This window comes from Ictidomys tridecemlineatus, chromosome 7 (genome assembly GCF_052094955.1).
Source record: "Ictidomys tridecemlineatus isolate mIctTri1 chromosome 7, mIctTri1.hap1, whole genome shotgun sequence".
Lineage (NCBI taxonomy): Eukaryota > Metazoa > Chordata > Mammalia > Rodentia > Sciuridae > Ictidomys > Ictidomys tridecemlineatus.
Window position 1 is genome coordinate 155,645,365 of NC_135483.1, and position 21,209 is coordinate 155,666,573.

Below are 21,209 nucleotides of genomic sequence, written 5' to 3' on the forward strand. Positions count from 1 at the left end.
AGCGTGAGCGCCGCAGGCCGCGGTGGGCGCCTCCTCCAGGGGCGGGAAGTGGGTGTAGCGGAGCTGCGGGGCGCGCACACGTGCGGAGCTGGGTACCTCAGTGCCTTGCTTTGAATTTTGTTGTAGTGCATTTCCCAAACCTTCTTGGGTACAGGTTTTTATAAGTTGTTTCCTAGCAGAAAATTTAATCCACCACAGCCGTAACTAGTCTTGCAAGCGAGTGTGACGTATTATAACGTAATTTGGTGACCTGCAAGGGGTACAGGTAAAGTCAAGTCCAAAAACTTGATTGGTTTTTGGAATCGTCTTTGAAACAAATTTCCTTTACCTTCGCAGTATGTAAAGCTTGTGATTTTCGTTGCTGAAATATTTCAGAAACATTTCAGAGTTGATTTTGGAGAACGTTGGTTATCTATATGTAAATATTTTGTATTTCTGTTGGTTCTGTGAAAACAATTGGGTTAGATTTATTTTGTTCTTTAAATAATTTGTGTTCTCCTTAAAATCTGTGAATTCTCTGATCTCTACTTCTCTTTCTGTAGTCCTTAACTGACTTTCCTGGTCCTCAGCTCTTTATGAGTATTCAGTTTTCCTCTCAACACAAATGAAAGACTGACTATCCTGACAATCTCAGACATTCTATTCTATTCTATGCTGTGACTTGGAAGCCTGACACCAACCCTTCTACTTTTAAAAAGAGGTCATTTGATACACATGGTAGAATGCTACATTCTAGGGACAAGTGATTATAAAAACTACATCCTTAAAGCACTCTGAACCTGGAGGAAGGGACAAACAAATAGAATAATTTGGGATGAGTTTGGGTTAAAAATAAAGAAAAGGTATTACAGAGGAAGGAATGTCTAATTTACTGGTGATTGAAGGGAGTAGGAGTTGGAACAGGAAAGAAAGGCTTTCTTGAGGATACTTACCCCAAATCTGCAAGGCTGATTACCCTCTTAGGAAGAAGGAACCCTGTGAGCTAGGGAGTGAGTTTACCATGTTTAGAGAGACAAATTGTGTAGGAGGACTGGCCTTGGGAATGGTGGGATGAGATAAGAAAGGTAGATAAAGATCCAGTTATTAAGAAGTTTGGATTTAATCTAGTTAGTGGTTGGAAATCTTATAAAAATTTTAAGGTAGCAATGTGATGAAATTTAAATGAAAAAATAAATAATGGAAGGTTGATATTTGAGTCACAGTATTAATTAGGTGACAACTATAGTAAGTCAGAGGAGAAATGTTGAGCTGGTGAACAGTTAGTATGCAGAAGATTATTTTGAGAAATATTTAGAAAGTAGGATAGATAGGACTGGATGCCAGGTGGTAGAGGGTGAGAATTGCTATGATGTCCTTTTTTTTTTTTTTTTTAAGAGGGGGAGAGAGAGAGAGAGAGAGAATTTTAATATTTATTTTTTAGTTATTGGCCGACACAACATCCTTGTTTGTATGTGGTGCTGAGGATCGAACCCGGGCCACACGCATGCCAGGCGAGCGCGCTACTGCTTGAGCCACATCCCCAGCCCCTGCTATGATGTCTTTAATTTCTAAATTTTGTTTTGTGTGTCTGGATGGAAAGTCTACAGTGGAACTGTCCTTTGAAGTCAAACATGCCAGAGTGTCCATCTGTCTTGGACACTCTGGCATATAATAGTGGTGTGATCTTTAGCAATATAGCAAGCCTTTAAGTCTCATTTGTAATGGAAGAATAATAATATATGAGGGTATATTGTGAGGATTAAATGAAATAATGTATATGAATTTTTATGTTAGCTCTTCTTATTATTACAAACAAAATACAGAAAGAAAGTTCATTAGAGAAAGAATATGAGATTGTTTGGGGGCATAATAAGTTTAGGTTGCCTCCAGATCATCTAAATGATGGTATTTAAAAAGTAGGTGAATCAGCCCTGGAGTCCAGAAAAAAAAAAATTGTTAGACGTTTGGGTGGATCAGGAAATAACGTGGAGCCAGTTTAAAATTAAGTATGAGGTGTAAGCTCACTAGTGGATCACTTGTATGGTATGCACAAGACCCTTGGTTTGATCCCCAGCACCACAAAAAAAGAAAAAGTAAATAAAATCAAGCATATCTAGGGAAGGAAATGGTGACTTGATGGGAAGGGGGACACCATTTTAATGTTTATATTGGTCTAGGAAAAATGCTGATAAAATTACTTTCTTAGGTCTTTGGGATTTTCAAACTAAGGTAGAAGATTTTTAGCCCAATTCTAAATGATTAGCCACCACATTACACAGTGTAGCTCTATACTCTTAGACTTGGGGCCATTTTAAAGCTTTGGAAGAGGAGAGAAAGTGCCTTTTGTTTTGGATAGCACTAATTTGTGTGAATGTTATGATAATGGAGCTGCCTAATTGTCCAGTGTTTGTCCCCCAGATGACTAACTAAGCTTCCAACCCTGGAGAGCCACAAAAGATCATTGAGAAGTAGCTATTCATAGCTGCTTCTCTTAAAACTGTGTTCTCCAAAACTAAATCAAATATATAGATTAATTAGAGAGTAATTGTTAGTATTAAAAAATTCCAGCATTTCTTTACATAATGATCTCTTGTCATAATACTGTACATTTTAAGCCCTTACCATTTTATATATGCTTTCTAATTTGATCCTTACAATAAGTCATGAGGCGTTATCTGTCTTTTTACAAATGAATTATTTTTACAGAGAAATTTAAGTGATTTGCTTCTGTTGATGTGTAAGAAGATGAACCCCAAGACCTATTTGTTTTTTTGCACTTTGTCTTCGGTCTGTTAGTTTTTCTGCTGTGCCAATTAGTATTGCCTTATGTTTGTAAAATATACTTATGAATTTGACTATTTAACATCCTCAAAACCCAGTATGTTTCCTTTTTTCCCAGAAATACTTCTCTTAAAATCTTGCTGTTATAATGCCTATATTCCATTTTTTGTTGAGTTACTGATGCTTATTTTACATTCTTCCTTTATGTGGCTTATTTATCTTACATTGCCTGAGAAGGATTTTTTTTTCATTGCTATTTTGTTTGGAATTAGATTCCTTAGAATCAAATCATCATATGAGCATGTATCTAGTCATGCTAAATTAAGAAAATACTAGGGTTCCTTCACCTCCTTTTTTTTTTTATCTAAAAAAAAAAATCTTAACTTTTTGGAGAAGTTGGATGTTGTCAAGCTAGTATTTATTTTCCCATATTTTTTTTTCTGAAATTAGGCAGTAAAGCACTCCCTGCATGTTTTAAATATGGAATTTCCATTAAAGATTTTTGAGGTGTTTTGTTTGTTTGAGCAAAGGGTTTTATAGCTAAAACATGGATTTGCATGTAGTATCAGCATATAATGGATCTTGAATTCCAACACAAGATTTGAGCTTTATCTCTTATCAGCTTTGTGCTGCCAAATGATTAGAATGATGTTTTAGGCAGAGTAATGTGGAGAGTAGTTATCTGACATATATGGGATCTGACTAGTTCAGATTAATGATAATCCTAGACAGCCTAACTCCAAAAAAGCTCACTGGTTAAAAAGGCATTAACTCTTTAACATATATGGGTGAGAAATCATGTTTAAATTAAACTGCTGTTAAGCTATGTGAATGACTGTAATTTTCACATTGCAAAGTGACAGGACCACTTACTCATTTCTAGCCAGGCAGATCTTTCTTCATTTATTACCTATTGTGATTTACCAAATATTTACATTTAAGAAATCTAACACATTTGTCTCCATGATTCCAATTTTCTTTTTAACCTCTGTCAACCTAAAACACAAAACAAAACAAACAAACAAGCAAACAAAAAAACAGCAACAACAACAAAAAGACCCAGTGATTCTCTAATATTTATTTGGGAATAGCATTGCCAAATTTATATTCATATGGGAATAGTGGTAATAGCAGAGAAAAAGAGAAATGTAGATAGCAATTACAGCAACACAAAATGCTGGGAAAAATAAGAAAAACAGTTTGCTCATAATGTGGATTTTTTTTTATCCATGAGTTGCAAAAATTACATGAAGATTTTAAACAGCTCTTCGAGCAGGTATTTGTGAGTTAGAATAGAAAGCAGCAGTGAAGGAAAGAGCACAGGGACCTTTTTATTCCCCATGCCAGTAAGAAATTATGAACTTATAATAAAAGTATAATAGGCCTGTCTTGTCTTTTATTTAGGATAAGGGGTCAATTTTGCCCTATTCTGTATGTCTATATCTATGGCTATCTATGTTTCAATGTATATCTGTCTGTATCTGATCATGTACATAGGTATCCATAGGGGTAAATATATAGAAAGCAGATGTAGGATTATTTTAATCAAAGATTAAATAGCATTTCTTATTTCCTTTCAGAATAGTCAAGCAGCCTGAGAAATAATAGGAAAAAAAAGGCAAAGGGATTTCAGTTAATACTGCATTTTCATGATCCATTAATATTTATTTCTATAAGAAACAATGTAAAACAAATATCTTGTCTTCTGATATTTAGGACTGATTTGGGGATGATTATGAACAACAGCTTTAACTTCACAGTTGGAAATGTTGCAAACTATGATCTCCTGCTTTCAGGGCACTTAGATTCAATTAATACCAAGGCCAACAAATGAAATAAAGTAATAGAAGAGAATACCTTAGAAAAGCTAAATATGTTACATGCTAAAAGTGCTACAGAAGTGACAATTTAAGGAGAACTATAAAATCCATTTTTTTCCTCACCACTGAGAATACAATCCCATTTTCTATTAGTATTGAAAATGGCTCAAGTCCCTCCACATAAAAAATAAAATGATTTCTGCTTAGGTTTTTGAAACTGCTTTGGTCATTTTTTTGGGGCGGGGGGTACTATGGATTGAACTCTGGGGCACTTAAGCACTGAGCCATATCCCCAGTCCTATTTTATATTGTATTTAGAGACAGTGTCGCACTGAGTTGCTTAGTGCATCGCTATTGCTAAGGCTGGCTTTGAATTTTCGATCCTCTTACCTCAGCCTCCTGAGACACTGGGATTACAGGTATGTGCCACTGCACCCAGTTTGGTCATTTATTTATAAGAGGTAATAAGATTACCTATCAATAGAGGAAGTTTTGAATGACTTGCCTATATTTAAGTCTCAGCTATGCCTCTTAATTAAATGACCTTGTACAAGTTTTCTTCTCTGTGCTTCAGTAGTAGTATAAAATGAAGATGATTAAATAACACCTATTTCAGAGTGTATTGGTATAAGCTGGGCATGGTGATGCACACCTATAATCCTAGAGGTATGAGAGGCTGAGGCAGGAGGATCAAGAATTCAAAGCCAGCTTCAACAATTTAGTGAGATCCTAAGCAATTTAGCAAGACCCGGTCTCAAAATATAAAAAGTACTGGGGTTGATATGGCTCAGTGGTTAAGTGCCTCTGGGTTCAATCTCTAGTACCCTCCCAATAAAGAAAATATATTGGTATGAAATAAATCATTTAATACTGCATATGCCTTAAATAGAACCTGGCATACAGTAAGGCTAAATGAGTGTGAGCTGTTATTACTATTATTATATCGTTATTATTTTTATTACTTCTATTAGGATTGTTTAACAATTCTTATTTTTATAACTTGAATTTTTATCTTCTAGCTGTTCTGCTAAGCATTAGAATGAAACAGTTGCCTGCAGCAACAGTTCGTCTCCTTTCAAGTTCTCAGATAATCACTTCAGTGGTCAGTGTTGTAAAAGAACTAGTTGAAAACTCCTTGGATGCTGGTGCTACAAGCATAGATGTGAAACTGGTGAGTTTTCTTGAAAGATACTAAGAAAGGAGCCTTGTAGATCTTTACTTCTTTCTTTGTGCCAGCAAATTACACATAAGATATTTGTCCTAAGAGCAAGTTCCTAAAATTAAATTTTTATTCAAGTCAATAATATAACACTGAAGGAAATTATAATAAAACATGTATTTCAGGACTCAGTCACCTAAAACATCATTTTAATGTTAGTATTTTCTAATATTTCTCTTTGGTTATTCTTGTTTACTTCTTTCATATATTCCTCTTTGCATTTTATTTTCCCACCTAATTTTGTTTCAAAACCATTCCCATTATTACTTTAATTTTGGCATTTTAAGTGCTGCATATTAAAATCATTAAATTAATATGCCTTAGAACATTCATTATGATTTTTTTGCAATTAGTTTACATGTCCATTTCCCCTACTCTAAATTGCAAGTTCATAGTAGTAAGCTATATTTTATTCATTTTTGTGTCCTTTATAACTAGCCAGTTCCTAGCACTTTTTAGGAAAGTAAATAAATTTCTTTGAATGTTTGAATACTTTTTTAAAAATCTCTTAATTATCGGATATTTGTGTTATTTCTACTATTTTGGCATTATAAATAATGTTGATTATAATATCAACATTATAGGAAAGGGATTTTATCTTTTATATGAGTTTATTTATGACAGATTTTGCTTAACAATCAATCTTGGGCAGGTAAATAAATATCTTGTTCTTTTTTTTGGCTCTAAAACATGTATCCTGTTTTTAATTGTCTCTGGAAGAAAAATAATTGTTCATTATAGTTACGTAATTGTGGTGTTCATTTTGACATATTCACAAATTCATTGTAGAAAAGGATTTATTATAGGAAAGGGATCTAATCTTATCAGATAAGATTCTATGATATATCTATAAAACCTGAATATAAATACTGTTTATTGGTAAATAAATAGTAATAGATTGGTAAACTATTACTATACCCATTTTACAGATAGTAAATGTTCTGTTTTTTATTTTTTAGTTATAGTGGACATAATACCTTTATTTTTGAATGTGGTGCTGAGGATCAAACCCAGTGCTAGGCAAGTGCTCTACCACTGAGCCACAATCCCAGCCCAGAGAGTAAATGTTCTGAAAAATAGTAATGGAGCTAAAATTGGAATTCAGTCTTTCTGATTCATTCATTATCTTTCTTCCACACTAATGGTTCTCACAGTGTTTGGGTGAATCAGATTAAATTAGAAGATTTGTTAGATAATGGGCTCCACTTCTGAGACTTGTGATTCTTGGAGGGGCTTGAGAATTTGCATTTCTAACAAATTTCTAGTTGAAGCTAATGCTACTATATAAGCTTTCTAACAAGTTTCTAGTTGATACTGATGCTGCTATAGAACTGCTCTTCTATATCAAACCTGTATTGGGTTTTTAAATAATACCCTATAAGCTTTTAAACATGAAGAAATGTATATCAAGTTAAACTCAAAAAAGACAATTTATTTTTCTTAAGCATTTCATATAATCAGTTTAGTCTGATTAGAGTACAATTGATAATAACCAATTAGGATTATATCTTTATATGTGACAGATTTTGCTTACGAATCAATTTTAGGCAGGTAAACAAATATCTTGTTCTTTTTTTTGTCTCTAAAACATGTATTTTATTCTTAATTGTCTCTGGAAGAAAAATAATTGTTCATTATAGTTAGTAATTGTGGTATTCGTTTTGACATTTACAAATTCATATAACATAATTTGCTACATTTCAATCACCAGTACTTTCCCTTTCCTTCCCTTACCCTTTCCCCTGATCTCTTTCCTCTACTGGTCTTTCTTCTATTAACTTTTTTTTCAATTGATACATTATAGTTGTACATAAAAATGGAATTCATTGTGTATATTAATATGTATATACCATAATTTAGTAGAATTCCACAGTTCCTTCCCTTTCCCGTCCTTCCTCTCTCTGCCTTGATCCCTTTCTTTTAATCTACTCTTCTCTTTTCTATTTTTATGAGATCCCCTTTTTAAAAAAATATCTTATTTCTCTCTAGGTGTTTTCATTTCTAGTCTCGTAAGGATTCTTTATACTGCTTTCCAGAGTGTTTGTACTAATTTGCAGTCCCACCAACAATGCATGAGTATACCTTTTCCTCCACATTCTAGTCCACATTTGTGGTAATTTGTGTTTTTAATGATTGCCATTCTAACTGGAATAAAATCTAATTAAGATAAAATCTCAGCATAGTTTTGATTTGCATTTCCCTCATTGCTAAAGATGTTGAATATTTTATCATATATTTGTTGGCTATTTATATTTCTTCTTTTCAGACATGTCTCTTTAGTTCATTTGTCTATTTATCACCTGAGTTTTTTGTTTTTTATAAATATAGATTATTAAACATAATTTATTAGAAATATTCATGATAGTGAAACAAGTCAAAGAACTGTTAAAGATCAGACTGTCCTTTTATTTTACAGTCAATCTCAGTCTAGAGAAAACAAGGGATTTATTCATGTAACATAATTAGTAGAACTGAAGACTTTAAATTCTTCTTTCCATAGTGTGAATGAATGAGCTGGATGCCACTACTCAGACCTGTTCCAGACCAACCTGGGCAACTTGGTAGACTGTGCAGCAATTTGGCAAGACTCTGTCTCAAAACTTAAAAAAAGGATTGGGGATGTAGCTCAGTGGTAAAGAGCCCTTGAGTTCTGGCCTCACTACCAAAAAACAAAAAGACCAAATTATTTGATTTGTGTTTGTTTCTAAATATGATCACAGTTTAATGTTTTTATATATTAAAAGTGTTTTTAACTTTGTAGGAGAATTATGGATTTGATAAAATTGAGGTTCGAGACAATGGTGAGGGTATCAAGGCTGTTGATGCACCTGTAATGGCAGTGAAGTACTACACCTCAAAAATAAACAGTCATGAAGATCTGGAAAATTTGACAACCTATGGTTTTCGTGGGGAAGCCTTGGGGTCAATTTGTTGTGTTGCTGAGGTAAGGTCATTTATATTATAGACAATTTTAGTATTACATAATAACAGAATATTAGAATTAAGAGACATCTAATCCAGTACTTGGAAAAGATGTAAAACTTCTTACATTTTATATTAAGGTATATTTAATATAAAGTATTACCATTTTAAGCATTTTTAAGTGTGCAGCTAAGTAGCATCAAATACATTCACATTGTTATATACCCATCAACACTACCATCTTCAGAATTTTTCATCATCCTAAACTGATTCTCAGTACTATTAAAGAATGATTCCCTTTTCCTTTTTCCCATCCTCTAATAACCACTATCTTGCTTTCTGTCTATGAATTAAATATTCAGATACCTTATATATGGAATCATACTGTATTTGTCCTTTTTTTGTCTCGCCTAATATAATATTATAATGTCTGCAAGGATAATGTCTTCAAGGTTTGTGAACATTGTGACATGTATCAAAATTTTGTGTGTATATCACGTTAATATCCATTCATCTGTAGGTAGATACTTAGGTTACTTTCACCTTTTGACTTTTATGGATAATGTTACTCTTAACATGGGTGTACAAACATTTGTTCAAGTTTCTGCCTTCACATCTTTTGGGTATACACCTAGAAGTGGGTTTGCAGTGTCATGGTAATTCTATCCATATTCTTTGAGGAACAGCATTGTGTATTTTGCAATGTTAATACTTACTAGAGGAAAATGTTTAGTAGCCCTTTGGCTTGGAAAAGATGTACTTTAAAAATTAAAGATACTTATCTATAGGATATTTTAGTCATTATCATAGTAAAGCATATTGTGAATCTTTTTTTTAATATTTATTTTTTAGTTGTAGTTGGACACAATATCTTTATTTTATTTATTTATTTTTATGTGGTGTTGAGGATTGAACCCAAAGCTTTGCATGTTCTAGGTGAGTGCTCTACCGCTGAGCCACAATCCTAGCCCACAATGTGAATCTTTAAAAGTAGTAGTTTATGGTACTTTTCCCTACATCTCCTTCATCATGAAACCCTTTCTTTCTTTATTTATTTTTATTGGTTGTTCAAAACATTACAAAGCTCTTGACATATCATATTTCATACATTAGATTCAAGTGGGTTATGAACTCCCATTTTTATTAAGAAGTATATTGGGCTGGGGATGTGGCTCAAGCGGTAGGGCACTCGCCTGGCATGCGCACAGCCCAGATTCGATCCTCAGCACCACATACAAACAAAGATGTTGTATCCGCCGAAAACTAAAAAATAAATATTAAAATTGTCTCTCTCTCTCTCTCTCTCTCTCTAAAAAAAAAAAAAAGAAGTATATTACTGGGTTGGGGTTGTGGCTCAGTGGTAGAGTGCTCACCTAGCATGCGTGAGGCACTGGGTTCAATCGTCAGCACTACATAAAAATAAAATAAAGGTATTGTGTTCACCTACAGCTAAAAAATAAATACTAAAAAAAAAAAAAAGAAGCAGCATATTACTGTTATTTGTTTTTTCAGTACTGGGCATTGAACCCAGGGCTTTACACATGTTAAGCAAGTATTCTACCAGTAGAGCTACATTCCTAGTTCATATTACTGTGTTTTTGTTGTTTTTGTTTGTTTGTTGCTCTATGAAACCCACACTGGAAGTTCCACTTTGGTCACTACAGATAATGAGGTTGAATCTAGAGGTGTGAATTAACTTATTCTAAAGTATAGATATCTAGGGGCAGATTGGATTCTAGAACTTTACTCTTCTGACTGCTGGTTAGGTTTTTGTAATGTTTACAAACCCCTTAGTTCAGTGCCTGACACATTCAGTTGTATCATACCAATTGTATTACACTTCCTCTGCCCCAGATTTTATAACTAGTTTGTGGCAAAACTTTTCTATAACCTTGATCTCTGCATTTCTATGTGTCTTATTTGGGTTTGGTTACCTGACTTTACTAGTTTCTTTATGCTATACTGTTACTCTGTGGCTGGTAGTCTCTGTTTTATTGTGTGACAGTATTTTTACGCTAGTAAAGATGATAGGGCGATTATGAGGGTCTGTTTGTGTAATTTTTGAGGTTTGCCTAGTTGTGTTTAAGATGGAATATCTTAATTAGATGAGAATGGCCATGTGTAGTAAAATGATAGCGTTTGATAACTATTGTTTAGGAAAAGTGGCATGGACATGACATATTGTTGCTGTCTTTTGTTCTGGTTTTTGGACATGTGTTTAGTAGCCTGATCTTCTCAGCAGTGATGTATTCTCCAGGTTCATGTGGTCCTTTCTTTAGCCTTCTGCCTTTGAACTGCTGCATTGTTTAGTTTTTCTCCATTTTTTGTAAATAGGGTCCTAGCTAGGTATACACTTTCTCTTTGACTTTGGGGCTCTATAAGGTATTATCTTAAGTAGACCAGAAAAATATCAGAGATGGTACAGTTTAAGTGGGAGATTTGGCTGTTGTAACATAGTAGACAAAGTTCTGTCCCTTGTTGGCAGCCAGATGTTCAGTTTTCCATAAAATAAGAAATCCTTAAGTATGCTCATAAAACCTCTACCTAAAATCTAGCACACCATGTGCTTCTTTATCTTACTTAACACTTGCTTTATTTAGAATTCATTGAACCTTCAAATAGATTTTGGAGAAAAAGAAAGAGGAGGGTACATCTGCATATTGCTCATCTTTCTCATCAGAGAACTTATGTGGGAACCTGTAGCCCTGGGTCTTGTACATAAAGTTAGTTTTTAAAATGGAGGTTCTTTGAACCTCCCAGTACTGGTACTGTTGTTTGAGTTTCTTGTGACTATTTTAGAACATAAATATTATATATATGTAGTTTAGCTGTTGTAAAAACTGGCAGATATCTTTTAAGTGTTATTTTGGTAGAGTATTGTTAGAAAAGATAATTTGGCACATCTATGTTTTATTCTAAAAGATACATTTACGCTTTCAGAGACAAAATCGGTCATAACCAATTTTGCCTGCTAGATGGCAGCACTACACTTAGTCTTTATAAATATGTTTTACATGAGCTGTGTAATTTATCCAGATTTTCACTGTAGTTCTGATTTTACACAGCAGATTTGCAAGTTTTTCCCATGAGTCATTTTATCTTGTTTTTGTATGTGATTACTTAAGCCAACTTGACATCTGTGTTTATCAATTTTGTCTTATTTTTGAGGTATTAAAGTTATTGAATAATAACTTTTAGAGTAATTTTGCTCATTAGAATCATAAAAGAATTGTCAAAGTATCACAATAATAGAAAACTAAACTTTTTAAAGAAAGTTTGCAGTTTCCACATTGCAGTGCAAAACATTTGTTTATATTTAAAAATATTAATAGCATTTCACAGAATTCTTTTTCTTTGAAATCTTTGAGGAAACTACACAGGTGTGTGTGTGTGTGTGTGTGTGTGTGCAGTAAATTTTTGCATATATACTCAAGATTAAGATAAAGGTTGTTATCAGCACCCTAGAAAGTTCTCTCAGGTCCCCTCCCTGTCAGTATCTCAGAAGATTCCACTATTCTGGCCTCTGTAAACACAGATTAGTTCTGCCTGTTGTTGAACTTGATATAAATGGAATCTTGAGGCATGTATTATTTTGTCACAGTTTTTTGATGATGATTTAAGTTTGATTGTACCTGAAAGATAAAGGAAAGATATAATTGGAAGAGACCCTGGTAGGACTAATAGACCATGGTGCACTGCCCAGATCCCCAACTTTAGTACTGGGTACTATGAAGAATACTGAGTGAGTGTTCACAACTGAATTTCCCTTTGGAGTTTGCCCTTACTTCACTGAAGAGAGTTATCTTATCCAAGTCATGCAGAGCAACCTGCATCCAGTAACTATTTTGGTTCCATTTCAGGATAGCTCTGCTCTGTTCACTAATCTGTGTCCCCAAATCTTCATGGGTAAGCCTACCTACAGTTTAGGTGTTCTCTGGCTCAGTGTCTTTGTATTACTGATGAGGAAACTGGGGTGTGTTGAGGCCAAATGCCAAATCTTGTACCACAACTTCAAAATATTCTCTAATAATCATTTAACTAACATTTGATTGTCTCCTATATGTGCAGGGTGCTGTGCTAGGTAGTTTATTTCAGAGAAGTTGTGTGCAGTGAAATAAACGTAACATGAAAATTGTGACCTATTCAGAGACCCATAGTATCTGCATGGCTAAGCTAAGAATACAGTTTCAATTTCATGCCTCTCAGAACTGAGATCTTGCCTTCTTACCAGCATGGTTAGAAAGGGACTTATAAGTTTAAAACTTAAAAGTTTTAACCTTTTGAGGGAAAATGTTCACTTTCTAAACTTGCTATTCTTCGTCATTCAGAAAGAAATAAGGTTTTATGTATAAAAATTGCTTATTTCTATTTGTTTAGTACAGTACTGGGTCTGCTACTGATCTTCATCTCTAGTCTTTTTATTTTTTTTATTTTGAGACAGGGTCTTCCTAAGTTGCCCAGGTTTTCCTAGAACTTTCAATATTTTAAAGGCTCTGGTTTATTTTGAAATTTTCTAGATAGAATTACAGTTACATAATAAAAATTAGTGATTTGGTTATTTTGTCTACCAAATTATTTGATGTAGATAATTAGGTAATTTTAAAGTCTTATGCTTGTAAACCATCCAAGGTTCAATAGATTGATAATATATAACTGGTATATAGTTTTGTCATATTGTTAAATGACTCTCAACTTGAATTTCAGTTGTTAAATTTACCTTTTTAGATGATTTTACATGTTAATAATTTAAATTATAAAAAGGGAAATGAAGTTAGTCTCCCAGCAAAACTAGAAATATGAAATGCACCTAATTCCGTCTTGTTTTCTTTTTTGCTATGGTGGATGTCAAACCCAGGGACTTGTGCATGTTAGCAAGTGCTCTGCCATGGAATTATACTTCCAGCCTGCTAATTCTGTATCCTTTATTTATATACATGACAAAAATAAGCAGTTTTCCCAATTCATCAATTTTAAAATAACTTCCAGTTTCAGACTTTAACAGTCCAAAGGAGTAAAGCACTTCTTTTTACATTTACAGAGTGAACTATTAATATTTAAAAATTAAATTGCTTCTTCTGTAACCTATGATGAATGTTTCAGTTACTGACACAAATTGGCTAATTTGTTTTTTTAAAATCATATCAATAAGCATAACTTCTTGAAATTTGTGGTTGATAGAAAAATAATTTTGAGATATTTGTCATTCTTTACTGTTAGCATAACGATTGGAATGAACTTGAAGTCGTGAAATTTCTGTTCATAGAAATTTTTGTAAGGACTTTTTTGTATATGTTCTTCCTTTTACATAATAAAACATACTCCTTTTAGGTTGATATTATATTATAAATACATTATATAAATTATGCTTTTCTATCCAAAACATGTTTAAGAAACTTGTTTAATTTTTTGAACTAACTTATACCTTTGTTTTAGGAAGAGATAGAATAGTTTTGCATTGTTTTCTGAAAATCAGATCAAGCTGAACCTAGGAATAAGAGTTCTAATTCTAAATCCCAAGTGTTTGAATAAGAGATTTGGCTAAATGCATAAAATGGACTAAGTTTTCATACCATCATTTTTTTCCTCCATCGATAAAGTAAGGATAATGAATTGAGGATAAAAAAAATACTACATATTAAACTATCTTGACTGATGTCACGTATCATGCAAATGAAAGTTATTTTTACTTTGGACTTCAATGTGAAGAGCAGTATACAGCTTTATCATCCAGGTGATGATTTGCTTATTCTCTTGTCTGTGTGTAGTATTTCACCTTTTATCCAAAGTTTACATAGACTTCTCCATATTTTTGGGAAATTCTTTCTGAAAATTCATAGCCATTCATAGATAAATTCTAATTTTCACCAAAATTTTGTTGCATGAAGTTTGTTTTTTTTAAATTTTTTTTTAAAGAATTGCCAGCCAACTGCATATATCGCTCATATGTTGATTGATCCATTTAGCATATTTTAAGTTGCTGCCAAGTGCAGGGTATTATTCCAACATGTGAGATAGCACAGGATCTGTAGGTTTGATTTTGTTATACATCAAGGTAAGCCTCCATGGCTTATTGGGGCAGACTGAGACATTAAGTCATACTGTTTGGAAGAAAGGAGTTGGGATTCCTTATTTGTGGGTCCTCACAGCTGTAAAGGAATAAAGGGAAGCCTCTACCATTACTGGTTCTAGATGAAACAAATGATCCTGGTTTCTTTTTCTCAGTGTAGGCTGCCCCTATGTCCTTTATAGCTATGGTGGTTAGAGATTTAGTCAGGGTAAACATGGGGAAAAAAAAAAATATATATATATATATATAGTGTGAGCCACGGTACCTATCTGGCATAGAACTGCTTGAAGCATTTGGAATATTTTACTTCTTGATGCAGCCACCTCACAGGTGATAGAACTCTGTTGAAAGGGGTAAAACCAACCAGGTGTAGTGGTGGTATACCTCTATAATCCCAGCCACTTTTGAGGCTAAGGCAGGAGGATCACAAGTTTGATACCAGCCTGGACTACTTGGCAAGACCCCATCTTGGTTATCTTAGTTTTCAGACTCATTTTTCTGTGCCAAAGTATTCATTCCAAAAGTCAGCCCAGGCCTGTGGGTGTAGCTTACTGGTGGAACACTTGCCTACTCTGGCATTCATGAGGCCCTGGATTTGATCCACAGTACTACAAAAATAAAACAAGAGTCAACCCCCAAAATGGCTTTATGATAATTACCTTAAATAAATTTTTTCCAAGAGAGGATTTTTGCTTGAATTAACAGGATATATATTCTGGTTTTAAAATGAACTTTTTATCTAAATACTGAGAAAAAACTGCTTATCTCATATTTAAAGGTTTTTCTGTAATTCTAATTTTGTAATAGTACTATAATTCCTTGATATTAAGTGAGTTTTTAATAACTGATAGCTAATAACCCCTAAGGCTAAAACTCCTCTTTTAAAAATATTGACTCTATTTTCTTTTCTTGACACCATTGGATTTACTTCTATAATTCCTCAAGTCTCTAGTAAGAATCACCAGTAATAGTTTGTAATATTAGAGATGCTCCTGATGATGTAGTTACTGCAAGTTCAAATGCTAATTTCTGCACAGCTAATGCATTCTGAATCTGTGCCTGGTCCAAAAAAAGGTTTCCTGCCCAGGACATAGGGTCATATGATGAAATGAACTCTTGAAATACAATTCCTTCCTCTGAGGAACACGCTGTATTTCATGAATTTGTGAAACATGCTTATATGTGTTTTATTTCACTGTCTTTACCAATGAATTGCAGTGCATCTCCTATCTAAATAAATTTTCATAGTGCCCTACAAATTGTAATTTAAAATTTTTTTGTTACAAAATGTATCATATTTCATTTATTTTAACATAAATGCTACATTATGAGCACTAAAGACCCATTTCAAATTTTAGCACTTGAGTTTATTTTTTAGACTAAAGAGTATTTTCATATTTATTAAGAATGTTTAAAGGGTGAATGATTTAATACCTTATAAAGTGCTTTGAAGTGGTTGAAGCAAAATCCCATGTAACCTTATAAAGTATTAGCATCGTCTTCATCTTATCATCACCCTCCCCTCAAAGATGATAGTGTAATCATTTATTCAGGACTGTCTAGAAGCCACTGGCAAAGTTAGTGCTGGAACTGAGAGTTCCAGGGCTGCCTTTGCTCAGTGATACCAACTTTAGGTCAGGTGGCTAGCTCTTTGGAGAATAGAAATAGAATTCAGATGACCTTGACATTTTGGAGAAGGGCTTAGATTGTTTTTAAAGGGGCAATTGTTGGAATAATTAAAATATAGGAAACAAAAATCTCTAAGCTTTCTATCCTTTAAATAAACTTTACTAGAGAAAATTACTGTTGGATACATTATAGCTGGAATGTAGTAGGGAAGATTAAGCTTAGTTGTCAGGAAATTACTTCAAATTATACATCTTTTAAACCATGGAATATACTTTGGAAGAAGAAGAATAATCACTTTAGAGTACACAAAAGTTTGGTACACACCTGTAATCCCAGCAGTTTGGGAAGCTGAGGCAGGGGGATGGTAAGTTCAAAGCCAGCCTCAGCAATTTAGTGAGGCCCTAGCAATTTAGCAAGACCCTGTGTAAGGGGAAGAATTTTTTTTTCTGGGAATGTGGCTTGGTGGTTAAGTACCCCTCAGTTCAATCCCTACTGCCAAAAGAAAAAATAAATAAAGAAAGAAGAGTACATAAAAGCTGCCAGGCACAGTGGTGCATGCCTGTAATCCTAGCTAATGGGGTGGCTGAGGCAGGAGGATCCCAAGTTTGAGGCCAGCTCTGAGCAGCTTAGCAAGACCCTGTTCCAAAATAAAATATAAAAGGACTGGGGATGTAGCTCAGTGATAAAGTGCCCCTGGGGTCAGTCCCAAGTACCCCCTTCCCCCCAAAAAGCATTATAGAGGCTTACAACTAGGTATAGGTAGATCTCTTGGAATAGTTATAACAGAAATAGTAGCTTGACTTAATGACCCTAATAAAGATTTTATGGACTTCACTCAGAATCTAATGACTCTACTAGTACTTTGAGCTAGAATAGTCATATCTTTTTATGGTTTTTCTGGTTTTCCCTAGATGGTGTCCATGTAAACCAACAAATGTAGAACCAACTGGATCCAGATGAGTTCAAGCAGTATAGCTGTATCTTTGTGGCTTTTAAACTGTGTAAATATATTTTAGAATATTTAGCTCTTCTGAGTCCAGGGATATTGCCAAGAAAGATTACTCCCAGTTTTGGGTCATTGCTTAACATATGTGGCTACCTTCTTCCCAATACATTTTGCTTTCCTTGCCAGCATCCGCACTCCACATCTTTGGGTTTTTTTTGTGCAACAGTGTGTTTTATGTTACGTTTCTCTGCTAATCTCATGAGATAAGATAGGATTAGGGCAGCTGAAAGAGCGCAGACATTCTTAAATTTGTATATCTATGACTAACATCTGAGGATTGTTTTCATGCTGGATAAAACTTCTTATATGTTTAATGCTAATGTTGTTTTTAAATAAAAATGTATTCTTAAACAATGAATTTTAAACTCAGGTTTAAGAAAAATTGCCCATGAGTTTATATGTGTGTATAATTTAAATTTTTAAATTTTTTTGAATCATAAATGTGAAATACAGAAGTGCTATTTTACTTTGAATATAAAAGGGGAAGGGAATGATCACTCTACCTAAGAATTACTCGTTTGTTCACTAATTTATGGAAATATTCTCTTCAAAAGCAGGTTTCTCTAATGCAATTGAAGTACTTGCTTTTATAGATGTAAATCATATAATATATAATACATATAGCCATTTCAGGTATGCTGGTTGGTGCTAGAGTGTTTTAATTAAAATATTCAATAAAAAGCAGATATTTGCAGCATAAAAATATGAGCTGCTCTATTGTTTATTAGGGTACTTCTAAGAAATATTAAAAGAGTGGTCATAAAATTTATGAAATGAAACTTTTTTAATATTAAGTAAATATGTGATATTGATTCATTCTAATTTGATAATGAACCCAGTGCAATATCTACAGTGATCATTTTGCTAGAGGATTTTTTTTTTAATTTCTAGGTTTTAATTACAACAAGGACAGCTGCTGATAATTTTAGCACTCAGTATCTTTTAGATGGCAGCGGCCATATATTTTCTCAAAAACCTTCACATCTTGGTCAAGGTAAGAAAATAGCATTATAGCATTCTTTACCTTTCCTTTCTTGTTTGTTAAAAGCAGCATTACTGCTTGAATTCAAGTGTGTTGTTTTAGCCTTGCTCCTGGTGAAGTCTAGTTAACTTTCAAGTGAATAGTCGACCTTCAGCTAGGGATGTAGTTCAGTGGTAAAGTGCTGGGGGTGCTTGCCTAGCATGCATAAGGCCCAGAGTTTCATCCTTCGTGACACACACACACACACACACACAGATTTTTTGTGTGTGTGTGGTGCTGAGAATTGAACCCAGGGCCTAGTGCATGAGAGACAAGCACTCTACCAACTGAGCTATATCTGTAGTCCAACAAAGATTAAATAAAGAGGAATTCTCAAGAGGAACTGTGTGAGAAACTGGGCAATTGTGTAGATTACTTACTTTTCGAAAAAATCTGTAAGAGCATTTCTTTTCCTATTGGATCACCAGTGTTGTCTTTCCATATGAAGAATAATATTTTATTGAAACACCTAAAATGCCATTTAATTTTGTAATAATGATAAACCATAGCAGTAAAATATTTTGATTAAATAACTTAAAAATGGTATTTATTTATTCATGGAATAGTTCAAAGATGCTCAGTTTAAGCAATTATCAATTTACTAGTAAAGTTCTTTTATCTAGTATCCACACTCACTCTCTCCCTTTCTACATTTATCATTTTCAGGCAGATGAATTCATTATGTTCCTATTAATAATTCTTTGTTGTTGTATACATTTATGTATAAATTTACTGAATTTTAATTGATATTTTAAGCTTTAAGTTTCTCTAAAAACTATTTACTTCTAAGAGGGGGAAAAATCTCTTTAGGCCTAAGTTTCATCTATCCTTTAATCTTTTTATATTCTCATTTCTGGTAATGGAATGATTAAAGTTAAGAGATGTTATCTCTGAGTTCTGATATTGAATTTGTTCACTGTATTTCTTACTTTATAAATCTGTAGCACAGTTATTGATTACTTTTGCCTATTATGAATATTAATTAGGAATATTAATATTAATATTATTAATATTATCAGGAATATTAATACTGTATCTATGTAGAGAAAAGTTAATAGGAGCTCCTAAGAAAGCACACTAAATTTCTCCTCATTTATTCAGTTAATGAAAATGAGCAGAAATCTAGCAGCTATTTAGTTTCATGTATAATAATAAGTATTATACACTTTTCAATTTAAAGTAATAGATTGTAATACTTTTACTATGTGTTGAAGATTTGAACAAAGGGAAGGCATTTTTTGAAATTATGGTCCCTTTCCAGAAATGCTGTGACCTTTACATCTTTGGAGTTCAAATTAGGAAACCATTAGGAGGTATTTGAGTAGCTGTCCAGTAGAGTACTTTGAAGTAACCTAGTCACCTTATAAAACTTAAAAGTATTTATTTTTATCTTTGTAGTAACCAGTCTAATCTGGATGGCCAGTGGCTCTGTATCACTCATACTTCTCATGCTTTTATGTATTCATCTCCATGGGAACTATGAAATAACAATCCTTAAATATGGACTCCACCTGATCTTTGCCCTTTTGCTGGCTGATTTTTCTTTGCCTGCTGACCTCAGTCTTCTACCTTTAGTGAGATCAGGTACAAATATTAAAGAGTTTTTATAGTCAATAAATCTTATTTTCTTTAGCCAATTTCTTGTATCTTAAGAAACAACATACTTGAAAGGTCAGTAGTTATAGGTTGCCCTTCACAACTCACTTTTTTTACCTAATTACAGTTGATTAGAAAAAAACAACAGCAAAAACAAAAATCTTAATTTCAAATTGCTGTAGGTGGACATATTATAAAAATACGCATTCTCAAAAGCCTTTTACATTTCTGTTGCTTACTGCTGATAGTTTTTGAGTGATTGAATCACAGACTCACATTTCACCAGCTGTCATTAGCTTCCATTTAAATATTTTCTATGTAAGATAAAACTACAGTTCAATCATCCTAATTTATACCTGTGCATTTAGGGTTCTTGTAAATTAATTTCTGCTGTGGGTGAACATTGTTACTTAGCAGTAACTCTTCATATCATCTGATAGAATGACACCTATAGATAGTACAACTGCAGTTGTAGTAATGACTTAAAACAGAATCTTATTTAGGCATTGGAAAACTTGTAACCCCTTTAAAAAATGTGTTTTAAAATAGTTTACTGGAAATACCAGTTCTGTTTTTTCTGGGTATTAATTTAGCCATTTAAATGATTTATATGTTTAATATCATATCATTTTAATTGCCCTTTCTTCTGTTAATTTCCATTTTAAAACACTGTGCCTGATTTTTAAAAACTTGCAATGAATGTAGAAATAAGTCTGCATCTTTTAAATTCCTTTACTAAGAAGACTGACAATTATTTTAGTTACTACTTTTTCTGTCCTCACTTTTCTTGACTAGTGTCCCCTAGTACTTCTGCCTTAGGTGTTTCTCTAATATCAGAATGGCTATATTTCAAGTACTATTTGAAAGAAAGGAGATTACCAGAGTACAAGCTGGGAACCAAAGGGGAAAAATTGAGGAATCACATTATGCTTGAATATATCAATGTATGTATGAATATATCACAATGTACTCCAATTTTAACTGTAATGCACCTATTTTAAAAAAAAGTAAGTAGAAGAAAGACCAATAGAGTAGAGGAAGGGAATCAGAGGTGGAAGGAGGGAGGGAAATAGGAAGTTCTAGGGATTGAAATGGAGCAAATTACGTTATATGCATTTAAGAATATGTCAAAATGAATCTCACTATTATGTGAAACTATAATGCATTAA

General features: G+C 33.3%; 1 protein-coding gene across 14 annotated transcripts in view; it reads left to right on the forward strand.

Annotated features, from left to right (window-relative positions):
- Positions 1-21,209, forward strand: part of Pms1 (PMS1 homolog 1, mismatch repair system component) — a 96,158-nt gene that overhangs the window by 19,937 nt on the left and 55,012 nt on the right. For 9 of the 14 annotated variants that reach the window (XR_005738036.2, XR_005738038.2, XR_005738037.2 and 6 more), the window contains exons 2-4: positions 5,600-5,751; positions 8,561-8,743; positions 18,315-18,417. Coding sequence is in view for 11 of the 14 variants with exons in the window: in XM_040294593.2 (XP_040150527.2) it covers positions 5,600-5,751; positions 8,561-8,743; positions 18,315-18,417 (438 nt within the window). In the remaining 3 variants the exon portion in view is untranslated. Of the gene's footprint in view, position 1; positions 23-5,599; positions 5,752-8,298; positions 8,432-8,560; positions 8,744-14,329; positions 14,453-18,314; positions 18,418-21,209 lie in introns of those variants that run through there. The other 5 variants (XM_040294588.2, XM_078017719.1, XM_040294591.2 and 2 more) reach the window with 5 other exon arrangements.